This window comes from Corvus moneduloides, chromosome 3 (genome assembly GCF_009650955.1).
Source record: "Corvus moneduloides isolate bCorMon1 chromosome 3, bCorMon1.pri, whole genome shotgun sequence".
Classification (NCBI taxonomy): domain Eukaryota; kingdom Metazoa; phylum Chordata; class Aves; order Passeriformes; family Corvidae; genus Corvus; species Corvus moneduloides.
This window is the reverse complement of record NC_045478.1, coordinates 44,307,647-44,324,127: the sequence shown is the minus strand read 5'-3', so window position 1 is coordinate 44,324,127 and position 16,481 is coordinate 44,307,647. Positions and strand designations below refer to the sequence as shown.

Genomic DNA, 16,481 nt, shown 5'->3' with positions numbered 1-16,481 from the left:
CTGGGACTGTCCTTCCATGCTTGATATTGGTGAATATTTGTTTTTGTGTCATACTTTGATTTTGCTATGTTCTGATATAATCTAAAAAGATCTTCGTGGACTAATTGGCACTTTCTGAATTTTATTTCTACCTCTTAGTAAACCAAAGATTATTTAAAAAACTGTGCACCATTTGTCAGAAAATATGATTCTATGCTCAGTTGCAGGTGGAGTATTTTTCCGGCATTTCTCTTCCAGGATACTCTTCACTTGAAGACTAGATGAAGGCTAAGTGACTGAAAATTATCATTCCTTCAGTGTTATTACAGCTGTCTTTTTTCAGACAATCACCACTAGTGGGCCACATCAATCAAAAGCATTATTTCAGCTACAGAGCTGAAAAAAAATTCACATTTTCCAGCCCTGTGAGAAGGGCATCTAATGGCAACAAGTTCTGGGGTTCAGGTAGCACCTTTCTGAGACAGCCAGTGGAGAGCCTTGGGAGATCAGCAAAGACAGTGACTGAAGACTGCATGTGTTGGCATCATTTTTATAATAAATTGAAACATTACATTGCTGGCCAGCTGTGTGAGTCAACACAGGCACGTGGCCAGAGCAGCCCCAAAACCAGGCTGAAATGCAAAGAGTTCTTTTTTTCATTACCTCACTCACTGGAGGATCCTGAAGCAGTGGCTTGGCAGCAGAGACACACGAGGGGCAGCGCAGGCACTGCCAGGCTCAGTCCATCCTGATGGGCAGTGGGGCTGCTGTTTCCACCCATCTACCAGGGGCCCATGTATTGTACCACTGTGCTGAGATCTCCCTGGGCTTTTTATGATCTCTGAGCTTTGATCTCTCGCAGGACAGGGATCTCAGGCTTGTCCATGAGAGTGCCTCCAAGTCTATGTGAACACCTACGTTAGCTCAACACACGAGATTCTATTTCTCAAAACAGACAAAGGATAAACAGCAGTGGGCATAGTATATGGGTTTTCCCATACTGTAATCTCCAGGCCTAGGCAATCCCAGCTGCAAGATCACTTGAGTAAATCTACCATCCTCCTCACCATTCTTCTGCTTTTACCCTTTTCCTCCCACCACCAGTTTAGGACAATGCATATCATACTGTATTTATCTTAAAAATTTATGACAACAACATGACACCCTTGTCATGTTATGGTTTGAGAAATAACAGTATTTTTTGGAGTTTTGAGAAATAACATAGTATTTTTAAGGTTTTGTTTATTCCTCTGAAACATATCATGTGTAAATTTTGATTTCATGTTAAATTCCTTTATCTAATGTATTGAACTGCTGCTCTCTTTGTCAAGGTTCACTTGTTTAAGTTAGTATCCTAGGGAGTTAACTGGTTTTAACTTTGACATAAATTCGCATCCATTTTGTCTCCTGCTGTTACTGACCTTTTGCTGGTTTATCTCATTAGCTTGGTTACCAGGAGATGACCTCATGTTTTTTCCATTGTCCCCATCACCTCTTAAATATTTTTGCTGTTATGAGTTTGTCAGAACCTTAGCCTTTCCTATCTTTTCTTTTTTTTCTTTCTTGTTTTTTTGGTCTGAAATTCACTTGAGAAAAAAATCCCATAAATTTCTTGTATTATCAATTAGAAGAGTTGTTGCTGAAGTCCTTGAAAGCTTTTGAAGGAGATTCTTCCTCAAACTGCAGCCATAAAACTCTTCTTTTGCCACATTCCCCAGACTATTCACCTCTTTTATTTCTCCAACATTTTCTTGTTATTCTTTTCTTATAAGTGATTCTCTTTGATATTACTTAAACCTTCAAAAGAAGTCCTGTGTTTTCTTTGCCCTTGGTGTTGTTTCAGCAGGACTCCTGTATTTTCTCTCTGCACCTTACTTTCCTGCATGGCTTTTCTTCCTGACCTTCAGGACTCTGTTACTCTACTTGTCTTCAGTCACAGGTATCTAAGTTTCAGTCCTGGTTCCATTCAGTGCACTTTGGTCCTTTGCCGTTTTGTCTGTTTATGACAGTTTTAACTTGGAGTGCCTTTGGCATTCTCTTATCGTCTGAAACCTCTCTTCCTTTTTAAGACAATAATTCCTGTTTTCGCACTGCTTTTGAGAGTTTTCTGTGTAAGTCTGACATGACTATCTGTTTTAACTTTTCTTTCACTAGCTCTGGTACTCAGGGAAACTCTAGGAGTTGGACTTGACCATCCATGGGTTTCCCTTCCAGCTCAGCTTGTTCTGTGATTCCTTGAAAGTTCATTTTCTCACTGAGCTTGGTGTTTTCAGTTCACAGCGAAAACTGGCTGTTCCATGGAAGTTCTGACACCTTTCTGTGCTTCTCATTGCCTGCTGTTTGTGCAGGCATTGAGGTTCAATGTGTCGGTCCATAAATACTGAGGAGACGTCATGGCTTTGCAAGAAGTGGTTTCACTATGCAAGGAACAGCTTTTCTAGTGACCAAAGATACCAAGTCTGTTGCAAAGAACTTGGATTTTTGAAGTGCTATATGGCATTGAAAGCCTCACCACAACATCACAAAGTGAATGCAGTAGTAGTAATTGTACAAAATTAGCAACAACTCAACTTAAGATAGTAACAGCAAACCAGTAGAGATACAATAAGCCTCTTCTGAATTAACATACTAGAAATCTCACTACTGGGATGAAAAACGTGGATGAAAAATAACAATGAACATCTTTATACAAACCATCTATTCTTGTTGATGCACTGAGTGGTGATTTTGAACTGCCCATTTTGTGCTTGTTTCAGTTCAGTTTTTTTAACCTTTTGAAGAAAGTGCTTTTTCAAGTACACTGTTAGTTTCTGAGCTTTTACTCTTCTCATTTTCAGCTAGTTTTTTAGGTTTGGCTGGATTGTGTTCTCTTCTGCTTTTGCAGTATTGTCTCAACTGCATCTGATATACCTATCACAAGCTTTTACCTTTTATCTTTTAAAATTAAATGAATGTGCAGAATACAGCCATTTATGGTTGTAACATTTTTAATTAGTCTACGCATTGGGTGGTTACTGTGCAGTTTTCTGGAGATCAAGATTGCTTTATTAATTAGAATTTATGTTCTTAATTAAAATGTTGTCTTACACCACTGGTTTGCATTTAGTTCATTAGAAATAATTCTGAGGTGTTTTTAAAAATTTTGGAATAATTTCTAAGTATCACCTTGCACAGATTTTTAATACTTTACTCTTTTAAATCAAGATTTTTGTTGTCTCAGATCAGAAACAAATTATATTCGAACTTACATAGTCCAAGCTGGTTCTGTGATGTATGTTGCACATAAGGCATTCACTTTGTCTGTAATTGTTCTCTATGAACAATAATTGACTTGAACTTTGCAGTACTAAGAAGTGTCATCTTGTTTTTCTGAGCTATCTTGAACTAAAAAAGAAATAGAGTAGTTAATTTAAATCTATTATATTAAATTGTCAGCAGTGAACTTGACAGGTATTAATTTCATCTGTAAAAATGATGGATTAAATTTCTTTATTATCAGTTTTCCAGCTGTTATTTGGCTGCAGAAGCCGTGTGAAGATAAAAGTTTAATAAGCTTAGTTACTGGAGCTGTTGACAGTGCTTTTATAGCCATGTCTTGAGATAAGATTTAATAAAACAGTATTTTCTTCAGAGGTCTCTCTGGAACTTAGTACCTTGAAAATTAAGCTTATCCTAATATCTTTTCCTGGGTGGAACAGTGTTTATAGCATGCTTTGGACAAATAACTCTGAGAAGTTACAGGATTTGTTAAAATGTATTCTTCATCTAGATTGGGTATTTTTTTCTAGATTTTCATTTTAGAGCTTGAAGAGTTTATTTCAGCCTGAGTTTTTGTGCCTCTGTAACTGTACAGGTTGTTTGTCTTCCATCACCTGGTGTAGCTTATTTGCATATATATATGTGTATATATTGCTTCTATACTTATATGTGTGCACATGTATGAACAAAAATACACAAATATAGAAGGTAAAGTGGCGTGGCAGGATAGCTGAATTATGACTGATGATTTTAAATGTTATTTCCCTGTCAGCTGATTAAGTGAAGAATTTAGGTTTTGGATAGTTTGCTTTTGCAGTTTTTGCACAATTAGGGCCCACTTGTATGTGTGGTTTCTTTAACAAAATCACAAACTAATTCAGTGATGGTGCACTATTTTTATGTTCTGCCTCATCATTTATTTATGCTCTTCCTTTACATAATAACTGCTTTTTCAACTTTAAGGATATAATAGTTAATATAATGTTATGCCTGTAGAAATGAAATTTTGTATCTTACTTTAATTGAAAATACTGTATTGATGTGCTGTGTAAAAGATAAGCTTCAAGAAGTGTTTTATACCAGATGTTTCATGTTATTGTCAAATGATATGTATGTACTATTTTCCTCTGTATTTTCTGGTCAAATTTGTTTGACTTTCAGCATTTACCTTGTCAGCTGCCTTTATGAACAGCTGAGGAAATTGCTGGAAATGGATGCTATAACAAGTCATGTATATAAAACCCCATAAGTCTTCAAATAGGGAGCCTTCTAAATGTTTGTGTGCGATGTTTCTATGCAGTATTCTAATTTTTGCATGTGTGCTTGTATTTATATAGTAGTTTGTCTGTATATGTATACTCAGGTGTTCACAATGAATTTATGTAGACTAGAAACACCAGTTTAATATCTTCTCATTAATTATGAGTACATGAGGTGTTCAGTTTATGTCTGCAGTCTTGCACAGCTACACAGATGTTGTAGGTATTGGTAATTATAGCTGTTTAAGGTAGCAAGTAGTACTATTTAGAATTATTCTTCTTCCAATATTATGAATTCTCATTGAATCATTAAAACAAATCAAAAATCAAATTTAATTCCAGATGAGCAACTTCTCATAGCATAAAATTTTATTTAAATGAAGTAATAGATGGTTACAACCTGAGCCAGTTGGCCTTTTGTGGATGACCTAAGCGTTAAGTTGCAGATTTACTGCTTGCAAATGTGGCAAAGGCAGACTTGACCAGTCTTGCAGACATATGTGATGAGTTTTAGTAGCTCTATGTTAAAAGCTGTTTTTCAGATGTGACACTGGAAACCATTAGCAGTCTAGAAGATTGTGGAAAGTTAAGGCTGTGGATTTCTGTCAGCTCCATATTATTTTTGAAGAATTCAACGACAAGGTTAAATGATACTCTGAAAGACATGTTAAGCATTGTCAGTGGTTCAAAGCTTCTGAAAATTCTTGCCCTGTAGCTCTGAAAGAAGTGGCTCTGTGTGCTTAATTTATCATGATAGTATCAACTATATAAACAAACTACCTGATTTTTGTCAAAACACCTGTAAATTATTCAAAATGTAACAAGGCAGCTACTGTCCATCAAGACCTTATGCCTGTCACAGACTTACAACAGGTGTCACCTGAGAATCCAATGGTAATGTCATTGGTGGGTTCCAATTAGAAATACACAGAAACATAGGTTGCTGTAGAAAATAAGGTATTTTGAGGAATCCATGAGGATGGAAAATAAATTTTCACTAAGATGCATCAGGAAATTCCTTTTGACTTTATGGTTTTAATCACTTTCCAGAGTATGAAGTTTCTCATTTATGTAATGCTGTGGTGTTGAGAGTTCTCCTTGTGGCTACTGGAAAGATGAATCCAGAATATATTACATTTGGATAATTGCATGCCTTTTATTCATGAGGTATTTATGATACTCATATTTAGGCCAGGATATTTTGAGAAGGACTAGGTATATAACATGTGGGCTTAGGAGGGAGATTCTCTTTGTTCTAGCACAATTTACTGCTGTTAATAATAAATGCATCATTTAAGTTCTTCATAACTTTATTACATTTCATATTAAAAACACTGCTTGTGCTTGAAAGCAGTTCTTTATTTTTCCAATGTTATAGAAAGCCTGTTGATTAGGACCAAAAATCTGGATGAAGGTCTGTCTTTAAATCAGTACTGATAAAAAATAAATTAGAAAACATGACTGTTCTTTTAACTGTTTAGTAGGTTTATGTTACTGAAACCAGAAGATAGATTGACATGGCAACTTTCTTAATTTTTTTTGCTTAAGTAAAAGTAACAGGAATAGATATAAAGATTTCTCCAGTATCTTTTATGTTCCTTTCCTTTTTTAAAGCCAAATAGAATCTGTTTATCACTACTGACTCCTGGGTCATTTTTGTGTATTATGAACGTTATACGTGTGAGTATAAATAGAATTGAAAATATAAGAAGAGACACGGTGAACATGACAACTCTTAATCTAGAGTGATATTTGTTGAAAATATAATTTATTATATCATAGAAACATACTTTACTATACAACATCAAAATAGTGTCAAAACAGGACAAAGGGAAATGCTTGAAACAAATTATTGCATGATCTTGTTTTTCTAAAAAAAGATACAGTGAAAAGCTGCTTATAATTTTGAATAATAATTGTCATTCAAGTCCATTGGCATCTGCAAAAATGCAATTGTTAACTACCTAATGACATATATTTGCATAGTAATGGACTAGCTATTCTTGCTTAATTTTATATACAAGAATAGTTTGCTATTGCTATTTCTATTTCTATCCTGTCAATTAAAATTCAGAATTTCTACTACCTGTAGAAGTCAGTAAAGTATTGTTTGTTTGTCTTATTTTTAATTTGTCCTCTGCTTTAATTTTCACTCTATTCATTTTTCCTCTGCAATTTGTAATATATTTGGCTAATGCTACAAATGGAAGATAGCACAGATCCTATTATACTGTTCTGAAGCAGGTTTTCTTTAGTGGAAATTGTATATAACTGTTGTATAAAGGCAGAGTCATGAAGTTTCATGTGGCAAGTACTTTTTTCTCGAAGCATCCTCCCAAAAGTGCTGCTGCATAAATGCTGGCTGTTCTTCAATGTAAAGGTTTGATGTCATGAGAGTCTCCTATTTTAATGCTAGAGGCTCAGTGTCACTTAAGGTCCATAACTGTTTTATCCATAGCCTCGAATGGAAATGACACCAAACCCCTGTATCTTTCAGTTTTACGTAGGGGCAGAGGACACAATGTCATGTTTTAGAGGAGCGTAGCTCAGTGCCTCTCTGAAATGCCTGTGCACTGCTACATGCAGCATATGGAACAAAAGGGAGAAATTAGGGATCTGCATCCCTAATTGATGAGCTAAGATGGTATTGAGATCAGAGATGTGATGCCTCACATGACTGAGTGCTGCAAGGGGTGGAAACAGAATCTTGAGCAAGGCTGAGGTTAGGGCAGCAAGAAATTTTCTTGTGAGCAGGGATACCCAGAGCTCTGCCTAGGCATGGATGATGTGCCAGCTGAGAGTTTAGGAGGAGGATTAGCCGGTAGATAGACATAAGCAATGTCACTGTGAGATTTTGCTATAGACACTGATCAGGAATAAAGTAAATGAGGCCTTCGTCAAACAACTAGAAGCAGCTTAATGTTTGTAGTCTCTGGTCTATCAGGGAGACTTTACCACCCTAATATCTGCTGGAGAGACAACACAACAGAGCAAAACCAATCCAGTAAGTTTCTGGAGTGCATTGATGACAATTTCCCAGCACAGATGATTGACAAGCTGATGAAGGTTGATGTTGTGCTGGACCTTGTACTTACAAAAAGCAAAGAACAGGTTGGGGATCTGCCTGCTGGGAGATATTTTGGCTGCAGTGACCATGAGATGGTGGAGTTCAAGATTCTGATGGAGGGAACAAGGTGGAAAGCGGCACTGTCCTGGGCTGTAGGAGAACACTTTGGCCTTTTCAGAAATCTTGAAAGATCCTATGACAGGTGGTCTGGGAGAGCTAGGGGGTTTCAGGGTTCAGATCTTCCAAGCTCAAGAACAGTCCATTTTGATGTGCAGGAAATCAAGCAAAATGGCCCAAGGCAAGGGTAGATGAGAAAGAAACTCCTGACGAACATGATAAGGAAGCAGACAGGAGCGTAAAGCAGGGACTGGAAACTCAGGAGTAATATAAAGCCACTGTCCAAGCATGCAGAAATAGGTTTAGGAAAGCCAAACTGTCTCTGAAGGTGCATCTGGCAAGGTGTGTAAAGGGCAGTGAGAAGGGCTTCCACAAGTACAGCAGCAGCAGGAAGACAGCTAAGGAAAATGATGGCTCTTTGCTGAATGGAGCAGGAAACTTTGTGGCATAGAAAATGCATAACATTGAGCTATTCTATGTCCTCTTTACCTTTGTCTTGCTGGTAAGATTTGCTTGCAGGAATCCCAGAGTGCCTGAGACGAATGGGAAAGATCAGAGCAAAGACTTATCCTTAGTCCTACCCTTACTGTAAGACAAATGAAAATTAAGAATAAAAAAGATGATAGTATTTCAAAATGTGTGTGATAGAGCAATTTTTATGGATAGATATAGAACATATGAGGCAAAATGAAGGAAGAGCCAATAGGAAGAAAATTAACAATTTCCGATATAATGTCTTCACCATAACTCTACATAGTTTCATGAATGGCATAAAGCTCAGTTGGGGGAGGTTTAGGTTAAATGTTAGAAAAAGGTTCTTCACCCAGAGGGTGATTGGGCACTGGAACAGGCTCCCTGGGGAAGTGGTCGCAGTACCAGCCTGACAGAGTTCAAGAAGAATTTGGACAATGCTCTCAGGCACATGATGTGATTCTTGGGGGTGTCCTGTGCAGGGCCAGGAGTAGGATTTTGATGATCCTTGCAGTTCTCTTCCAACTCAAAAGAGTCTGTGATTTATAAGAAATAAAAAAATTAGATGGGACTGTACAATAAAATATTCGCTAGGATAGTCACATTTTAAGTAAATATACATTTCCACGTTAAAAAAAATACAGAAATTGAAATTATAGGGCACATGTCTTTAAGAAGTAGTATTATTGCAGATAAATAAATGAGCAAGTGCACATTACAATAGTAAAAATATCTGCACAATGGAGTTGTTACCCCTTAAAACCCAGTATGTCTAAATAGAAATGTAGTTAGATAAATAGTGATGTTAAATAGATATTTTAATGAGATTATTAAGACTTTAAAAAAAAAATCCTAGGTTTTGTTTAAACAGGGATGAACAGAAGTAATTTATTTGAGTGAATAAATCAAAATTTAGAGAGCAATTAATGGTAATCTATGAAGAGTTCAAAATATATCACCTTACTGTTTTGATTAGTTTATGAAACATTATATATTTCTTTGCTATTAGTTAATATTTTCTGTTAAAATATTGTATGGTATTGTGTAGCTTTGTTTTTCAGCACAGTTTCCTAAATATTTCTCTTGAGCATACAGATGTTTTAATGGTGAGTGTTGCTGAAAAATTTTTTTGGCATTTTTGACTTCTCAACCTGAATGAAAATTCCTATATTCCAATCCACATTATTTAATGTTATGTGGTGAGTAAATGCAGTCTGCTTTTAAATTGTGGAGAATTTTTGCAGAAAAAAAAGAATATAAAAATGTCTCTTTAGCACTAGTCTATAGGCAGCTTAATAATCCTCCAGTTTTCTGTAGTGTAAAAGAAGATCTTAGTACACATGCAAATTATTTCAATATTTCTTTTAAATACAAGATGTACTAACATTAACTAAAATAATTAGAAAGTAAATTCAAATTCTCTTGTTGCCTTGGTAAGTGACAGCCTGTTCAGCTTTTTCCATTCCCATGGTGTTGTTTAATATGCAGAAAGGTTTTACTATGCAAAATACAAAAATCTGCTAAAGTAAAAATAAGATTTCTGTATTAACCTTTTTAAGCTTTAGTATAGGTCAACTTATGAAATTTCTTGTTTCACTGCTGTTCTTTTAGTTTCTAGTTCTGGGTAGTTGTTCATGAGTTACTGGATTTGGTGAGAGGAAGGGGAGATCACATTTATACACTGCTATGCTATCAGTTAGATCTGGTAATCAAGATATCCTGATTTATCACCATTTTTGATCAAGAGCCATTTGTGAACTGTGTGTGTTGTTTTCATGTATTTTTTGTATGTAATATACTTTTCATTCTGTAAATGTTGGGCACTGCAATTTTGAACTGTATCTTGGCAGTTAGGGAGAAATCACAACGCAAGACAAAAACTGTTTTATTACTCTTTGGAATAAGGCTGCATGTTAGTGAGTTTTACTTGGTCTGTAAGATGGTTCCATTTAATGATGTGGAGGGAGATGTTTTTAACATAGATAGGTGTATTTAGCAGTCTTTGGGGAAAAGTGTTGAAACCTTGTTAGGAATTGAGTTTTGTAAAACACTTGGAGGAGTTTTCATGCTGACCTGAAGGGAGAAAATGTTTGGACAGATTAATCTGTTGATCAATATCCCTAACTGTTCATTTGCAGCAGAAGTAATACCCAGATCAAGAACCACATAAAAGAACATGTTGTAAGGATTTAGCTGTGTGAATCCAAACAGTGTCTTGAGGCTAGAATATAGATACTTGTTTCTTTACTACATAATTAATATCAATATTGAATTAAATAAATTCATTCTTTCATCTTAGTTTCTTTGAAAGGTATGATGCAAAGTGGGTGGCAAAACCTAGGCCTTCTCTCTTCGAGGAGAGGTATTCAGTAAAAGAGAATTGCTGAACTCAAGCAGTCAAGTCACCAGCACTTTTAATAACAAGATGGAAAGATAAACAGCATGTTTCCCCAGAAAAATGATGAACCTTTTTAAGGCTATCATAGAGAATATCAGTTTGAAATATGTATTTTCCCATAGCAAAAGTTAATGCAAGCATCTTTGCTGTCCAAGGCAGAAGAAATGTATTTCAAGATTATAAATTTTTAGTAATAATAGCACACTTGTCTGTGCTTTGGTGATGCACTAACATATTTCATAAAGATTGAAACCTGGAATATGCAACTCTTTGGGGAATACAAGCAGTTCCTGCTGTGAAATTTTAAACAAAGTTTTTGGCGAAAAGGTTTGATTTGTTTTATACATTGAGAAAATTCTGAGGAGGTAACCTAGCTAGAGACATTTGCTTTCTCTTTTCTTGTATATTTTTTATTATTTAAAAGCTTTGGTTTTAGGAGAGCAGCAGCAGACGCTTTCAGCACTAGGGCTATATACACCAGAGCTAGCTTTGAACTGCATAGTACAGATCTAATTACACAGCTTGTAACTGTGGAACCGCTTCTCTCTCTTCTAAATTACTTTTCCTAACTTATTTGCATAATGTAATGCACAGAGATTTTGCCACTGAAATATAATATTCTCTGACACAGTTAGGACAGGATAAATTAACCCTCCTAAGACTATATTGCTGTCTTACAGTATATTTGATAAATGTTTACTGACTTCATTGGGGAAAAAACATTCAACAAGGTGTTATATGTCAATTAAAATAGGGATGGTTCTTTAAAAACATGTGGTGATGTACAGAGATTACAAGATGTAACAAGATGCACAGAGATTGTTGTCTGTCTGAGAAGTTCTTTTTTTCGGTCAACAATTTTGCAATCACTTTAAATTTTTTCAGGTGTTGATTTGTGATCACTTAATACAAAAAAGTCAGTGAATTCAGATGTGCATTATTACTTTAAAAACAGTGGGAAACTGAAGAAACATGCTGCACATCTGAAAATTAGGTGACTATGAGAACTCTAGACAGGCTTCTGGATAGAGGACAGTTTCCAATGCTCATTTCTTAGTTATTGTGTGCATACTAAGGTCTTAGGTCTTTCTGAATGAATGACTGCTATGGTGTCAGATATTGTCATACATGTGGGCAGAAGCTTTAGAAATCATAACAGAAGTTGTATCAAGTCTGTACCAAGCCTCTGCTAACTAAAAGCAGAAACATATGGTTTTTATTGTTTATACTTGCTGAATTTATTGAAATTTATTGAGTATAAGAGACAGAAGAGAAAGGGAACTCAGAACATAAAATGCAAAGTGGTCCTAATCCATCTGTCCCACTCCAGTTCTTGAAGCATGTATACTGTGTCCCTCTGACTACCAAAGTTTCTAAAGCTCACAGGATTGTTTCTAGACGTATATTATGACAGGCAGTAATCAGAAAGGAGTATTTTAGTTATTTTTAGGTACAAGACTCCAACTCTGTTTTGAGGACTCTTGACAGTCTCACCAGCATGAAAACAAAAGTAAAACATTTCTCTCAAACATTTTGATTAGTGTTTTCATGGCTTTTGAATATTGTATTAGTGGTCCTGCTGTTAACAGTGGTGATATGCTTGTGGGCTTTTAACTGTGAGCATTGCACAGTAGTTCTTTTTTGTTTGATTGGTTGTTCCTCTCTCACATAGCTAAGTTGTAGCATTAGAATGTTTATCACCCCACTATTTGCTTTCCAGATTATTTAGGATGTGTCAAATAACACAGCTCTCTACATCAATGTTAATCTCACGACTTTTTGAAGATGAACTATCTATGGCCAACAATTGTTCCCTATTTTTAAGGATTTAAGAATTTTTAAAAAATACAACCGTCTCAAAAACTCTTTGAAAATATTAAATAGAATGTAGGCAGCGTCATCCTTTAATTGCCCTTAAGTGGCATTAGTTTTTATCAGTATGTCATGTATTAACTAGTTTTTGTCATTCCCATAGGGAATATTTTGTAATTGAAGTGTTTTCATTATTTGATTAAACCTTTTTTTTATTTCTCATTGGCCCTGTTTCTTTCTATCTAAAGGTGATGGTGTTTGTTCATGCTAGAAATGCTACAGTACGAACTGCTATGGCTCTTCGAGAAAAAGCCAAAAATAATGGTCATATTTGTCACTTCTTGTCACCCCAAGGATCAGAATATGGACAAGCTGAAAAACAGGTAAGTGAATACTTTGCACTGATAGTCTTTTCAGTGTTGGAATTTTTTTTACAAGACAGTCCAGCATGGGAATAGATGCAGCATTTTTGAGCTTCTGGGAAGGTTTTGCTTTGAAACATCATGTGAAGTTGCTGATTTGAATGGGGGAACAGAAGGAGTAATGGTAAAGGAAGGGCAAAGTCCCGTTACTTTCAGTTTGTTAAGATAAAACTGATAATTGTTTTGTTTCATGCAACTTGTACTACTTGACAGTAACCTTCATGTTTGCAGCTCGGGAAGCCCCTAAACCACCAGTTTCAAGGAATATGCCAGTATATCTGCTGAAAGAATATTTCCATAACAATTCTTAATTCTGTGCTGTGTGTGGCATTTATATTTGGTGATATCAACTGAGGTCTAAAGATTAAGTTAGCAGTGTCTTTCTAACATTGAAAAATAATGTTCTTTCTCTTTCCACAAGTGATTTCTCCCCAAGAACATAGGGAAGATACTAATTCACTGTAAAAATTTTAATACATATATGAGATACCTTCTTGCACTGGCGAATGTATTGATAAACTCTTCAGTATTTTGGACCTGTGAATTGAATTTTTTGAGGGTTTTAGGTTCTTGTGTCTGTTGTTAGTTGTAATAAATATGTTACCTTATAATATGCCTCTGAAGAGAATGTGAAAAGATTCATTCAGTCTTAGTAATTATGAATGGAGCACAGATGTTGCAGCTGGTAGAATCAGATTTCTGAAACACAGAGAAATGTAAAATCAGGATCAAATATGTTCTTTTTTGTCAAGATGCTTCTGAGAGCTATAATAAATATTTTAAAACTATGCTCTTATAAGTTGATGTCCTTATATTTCACAAAATAGCATATTAAAAAGCCCCTCTTTTTCTAGTAGATGCTAGTATCTGCTGCATTATAAAAATAACAAAAAACCTGAACTTGGAGACCCCATGTTTCTACTATAATGCTAATTAATGCTGAACTTTTTTTTCATTAGATTTCTTAGAACAAAATCTCAAACTCTTCATTTATTACAAATAATGTTAGTTTTTTAATGCTAATACAAGAAAAAATTAAGTATTGGAAATACTAGTGCTTATTTAGACAGTCAAAATTATTGCTAAAGAAATGAAGAAAAATGTTATGCTTATTTTGGCAGTGCATATTTTGTGAGGTATCTGTCAAAGAATATTCATCCAACTCAATGTGTATGTCAGTGAAAACAGCTCCCATATCTTTAGTTTCACTTTTCATTAATTAATTAAATGAACTAGAAAGCATATTCCTGTATCGACGGAAACCACAAAACTGTCACAGAGAAAAGTTCTAAATCCATTTGGAATATGTGTAATACGAATGTGTTTTGATGTGCTATAATACTTATTACTTGTGGATATAGCAGTAGATTTCATCTCTGAGGCAATGCATCATATGCACCATGCTGGAAGGGACAGACAGGGAAGTGGAGGAGAGGGCGTGTTCTTTGTTAGGTTGATCTTTGTGCAGAGCCCCACGGTGAAACTGGACATGTGCATGGTTCAAGACTGGAGCAGGAAGGAAGGGACAGGGAGGTTCTGTTTGAGATCTGTTGTGGAGTATCTATCCAGGCAGACATAGTGGTTGTGACTTACTAGCAGATACTGGCAGAAGTCTCCCCACTTCATTTGTGACCATTATCTGGGATGGTAGCATTATTCAGGCAACCCATGAGGTTCTTGGCTACACTGAGACCACTTTTGAGTCCAACCAGGTCCCTATTTTGCTGCTCAAGAATTGGTGACAACCATTTCCCTGAATGGCAAATTTTGTTGTAGTGATTGAGCTCAGTATTCAGAGGAAGGTTGTGATGATAAACAGTGAGACTTAGGACTGTGGTCTTTGGGAGAGCAGCCTTTGGCTTATTTAGAGAATTACACAGTGGAATCTGCTGAGAAGCTTCCATGAAGGAGACAAATCTCTCTGCTTTTACACTGAAGAAATGGCTTGAATAGGGAGGCATTCACCTTCACTGAAAGCAGTGATGACTTGGCATCATGATTCAGGAAGTGCGGAAGAAACTGGGAAAGAGAGAGGTAAATGAAAATGAATACTTAAGTTGTAAGCTTTATGTGCTATTCATAAAAAATGCAAGTAAAATATTGTCACTATATAGGTTTATGTGAAATGAGCTTGTTATTCTAAGCAAACTCCCAAGGGAATTTGAATTCGTATGTGGGAAAGCTACTCTTTTAATATGAAAATGTAAGCATCATCCTTTTTCAGGAAAAGCTGTAGACAAGATCAGTACTAATGATACACACTTCCAAGTGCTCTTACAGAGAAACTTGAAGCATGAACATATAATGTGAGAAATTATGGAATCTTTCTCAATAGAATTTTAAAAATTCTTAAGAATTGGTACCCAGAGAGAGAGTGGAAGATGAGGGAAAATGCACTTACAAACCAAGCTTATGATGATTGTCTGGGAAAGACCAAGAAGTGTGACTCCCAATAACAGAACAAATTTATAACCAAATAAGAAGGAAGAGGTATGAAGACCAGAGTGTCCTGGTTTCAGCCAGGACAGGGTTAGTTTTTTCAGTAGCCAAGAGGGGACCTGGAGGTTATTCTATACCCACTCACATCGTTGCTGGGTGCAGGGGGAAGCAAGTGTCTTCTGGGAGAAGCAGTTCCTTCTGGTCATGTAGGTGCAGTGGAGAGAGCAGTCGGGTAATACCCCATTCCAGCAATCACACGTGGATTGCTCCCCTCTTTCTTGTACCCCCCCTCATTCGTATTGTTGCTGTTACTGTTTGTTTTCTTCTCTCATTGCTGTTTCCAGTAAATTGTTTTTATCTCAGTCTGTGATCTTCACCTTTTGTGCCTTCAGTTCTCTCCAGCCCAGGGAGAGGCTGTGGGAGGGGGAGAACCAAGCAAGAGGCACATGGTTTCCAGACTCTCAGTGGGCGCAGTAAACTGGGGACTACCGTTCCTAAACCATGACATATAGCAGTGAATGAGAGGGAATTGTGTTCTCAAGCAGAGATCACATAACTTTCTTGTGTCTATCTTGAGACTTGCAATGGCTACAAAGAGACAGAAGGACTCATTAAATTCTTCCAGTGATCAGTATATGTCATATGCATATTATTACATGAGTGTAAATTCAGATTATTTTATTTCTTGTGCATGTAAATATGATCTAGATATTGGGGAAAAATATTATTGTTATTACTATTGTTATTATTTTATACAAATTAGATACTGCAGTATACTTAAGGACTCCTTCACTGACACACATAAATAAATCAGTAATGGGAATCCTAGAAACAGAGTTAAAGCCTACTCATACTGAAATCTGTAGCAAAACACCCCCAGTAACTTTTCCCAACATATTTCCATTTGTCCTCTTTCAGGATCCATTCAACAGACAAAGCTAAATTATATTATTTGCACTAAAAATAAAGTATTTTGTTGATTCTGGCTCTGTTATCTAATACCTATTGTCTACAAAAGGAGTTTTCAAGAAGTTGAGGGAATATGTGTTCTCTGTTCATCCAAAACTTGCTGTTTAAACTAACATGAATATAATGTATTGAAATAATTATGTCACAGCATGTATCTTTGAGGCATATTTTTATTTATGTACAGTTAGCACAATAAAGATACTAATCAAATAAGATACATACATTGCCAAGGCAGCAACTGTGCGTAAACAGCCATCAATAATCATAAAATGAGTAATATGCTAGGAACA

The 16,481-nt window shown here is 35.9% G+C and overlaps 1 protein-coding gene across 3 annotated transcripts in view; it reads left to right on the top strand.

Moving 5' to 3' along the window:
• The window catches only part of ASCC3 (activating signal cointegrator 1 complex subunit 3), a 255,012-nt gene that overhangs the window by 113,816 nt on the left and 124,715 nt on the right, over positions 1-16,481 (top strand). For all 3 annotated transcript variants that reach the window (XM_032105143.1, XM_032105141.1, XM_032105142.1), the window contains exon 14: positions 12,610-12,744. In XM_032105143.1, coding sequence (XP_031961034.1) covers positions 12,610-12,744 — 135 coding nt within the window. The remainder of the gene's footprint in view (positions 1-12,609; positions 12,745-16,481) is intronic.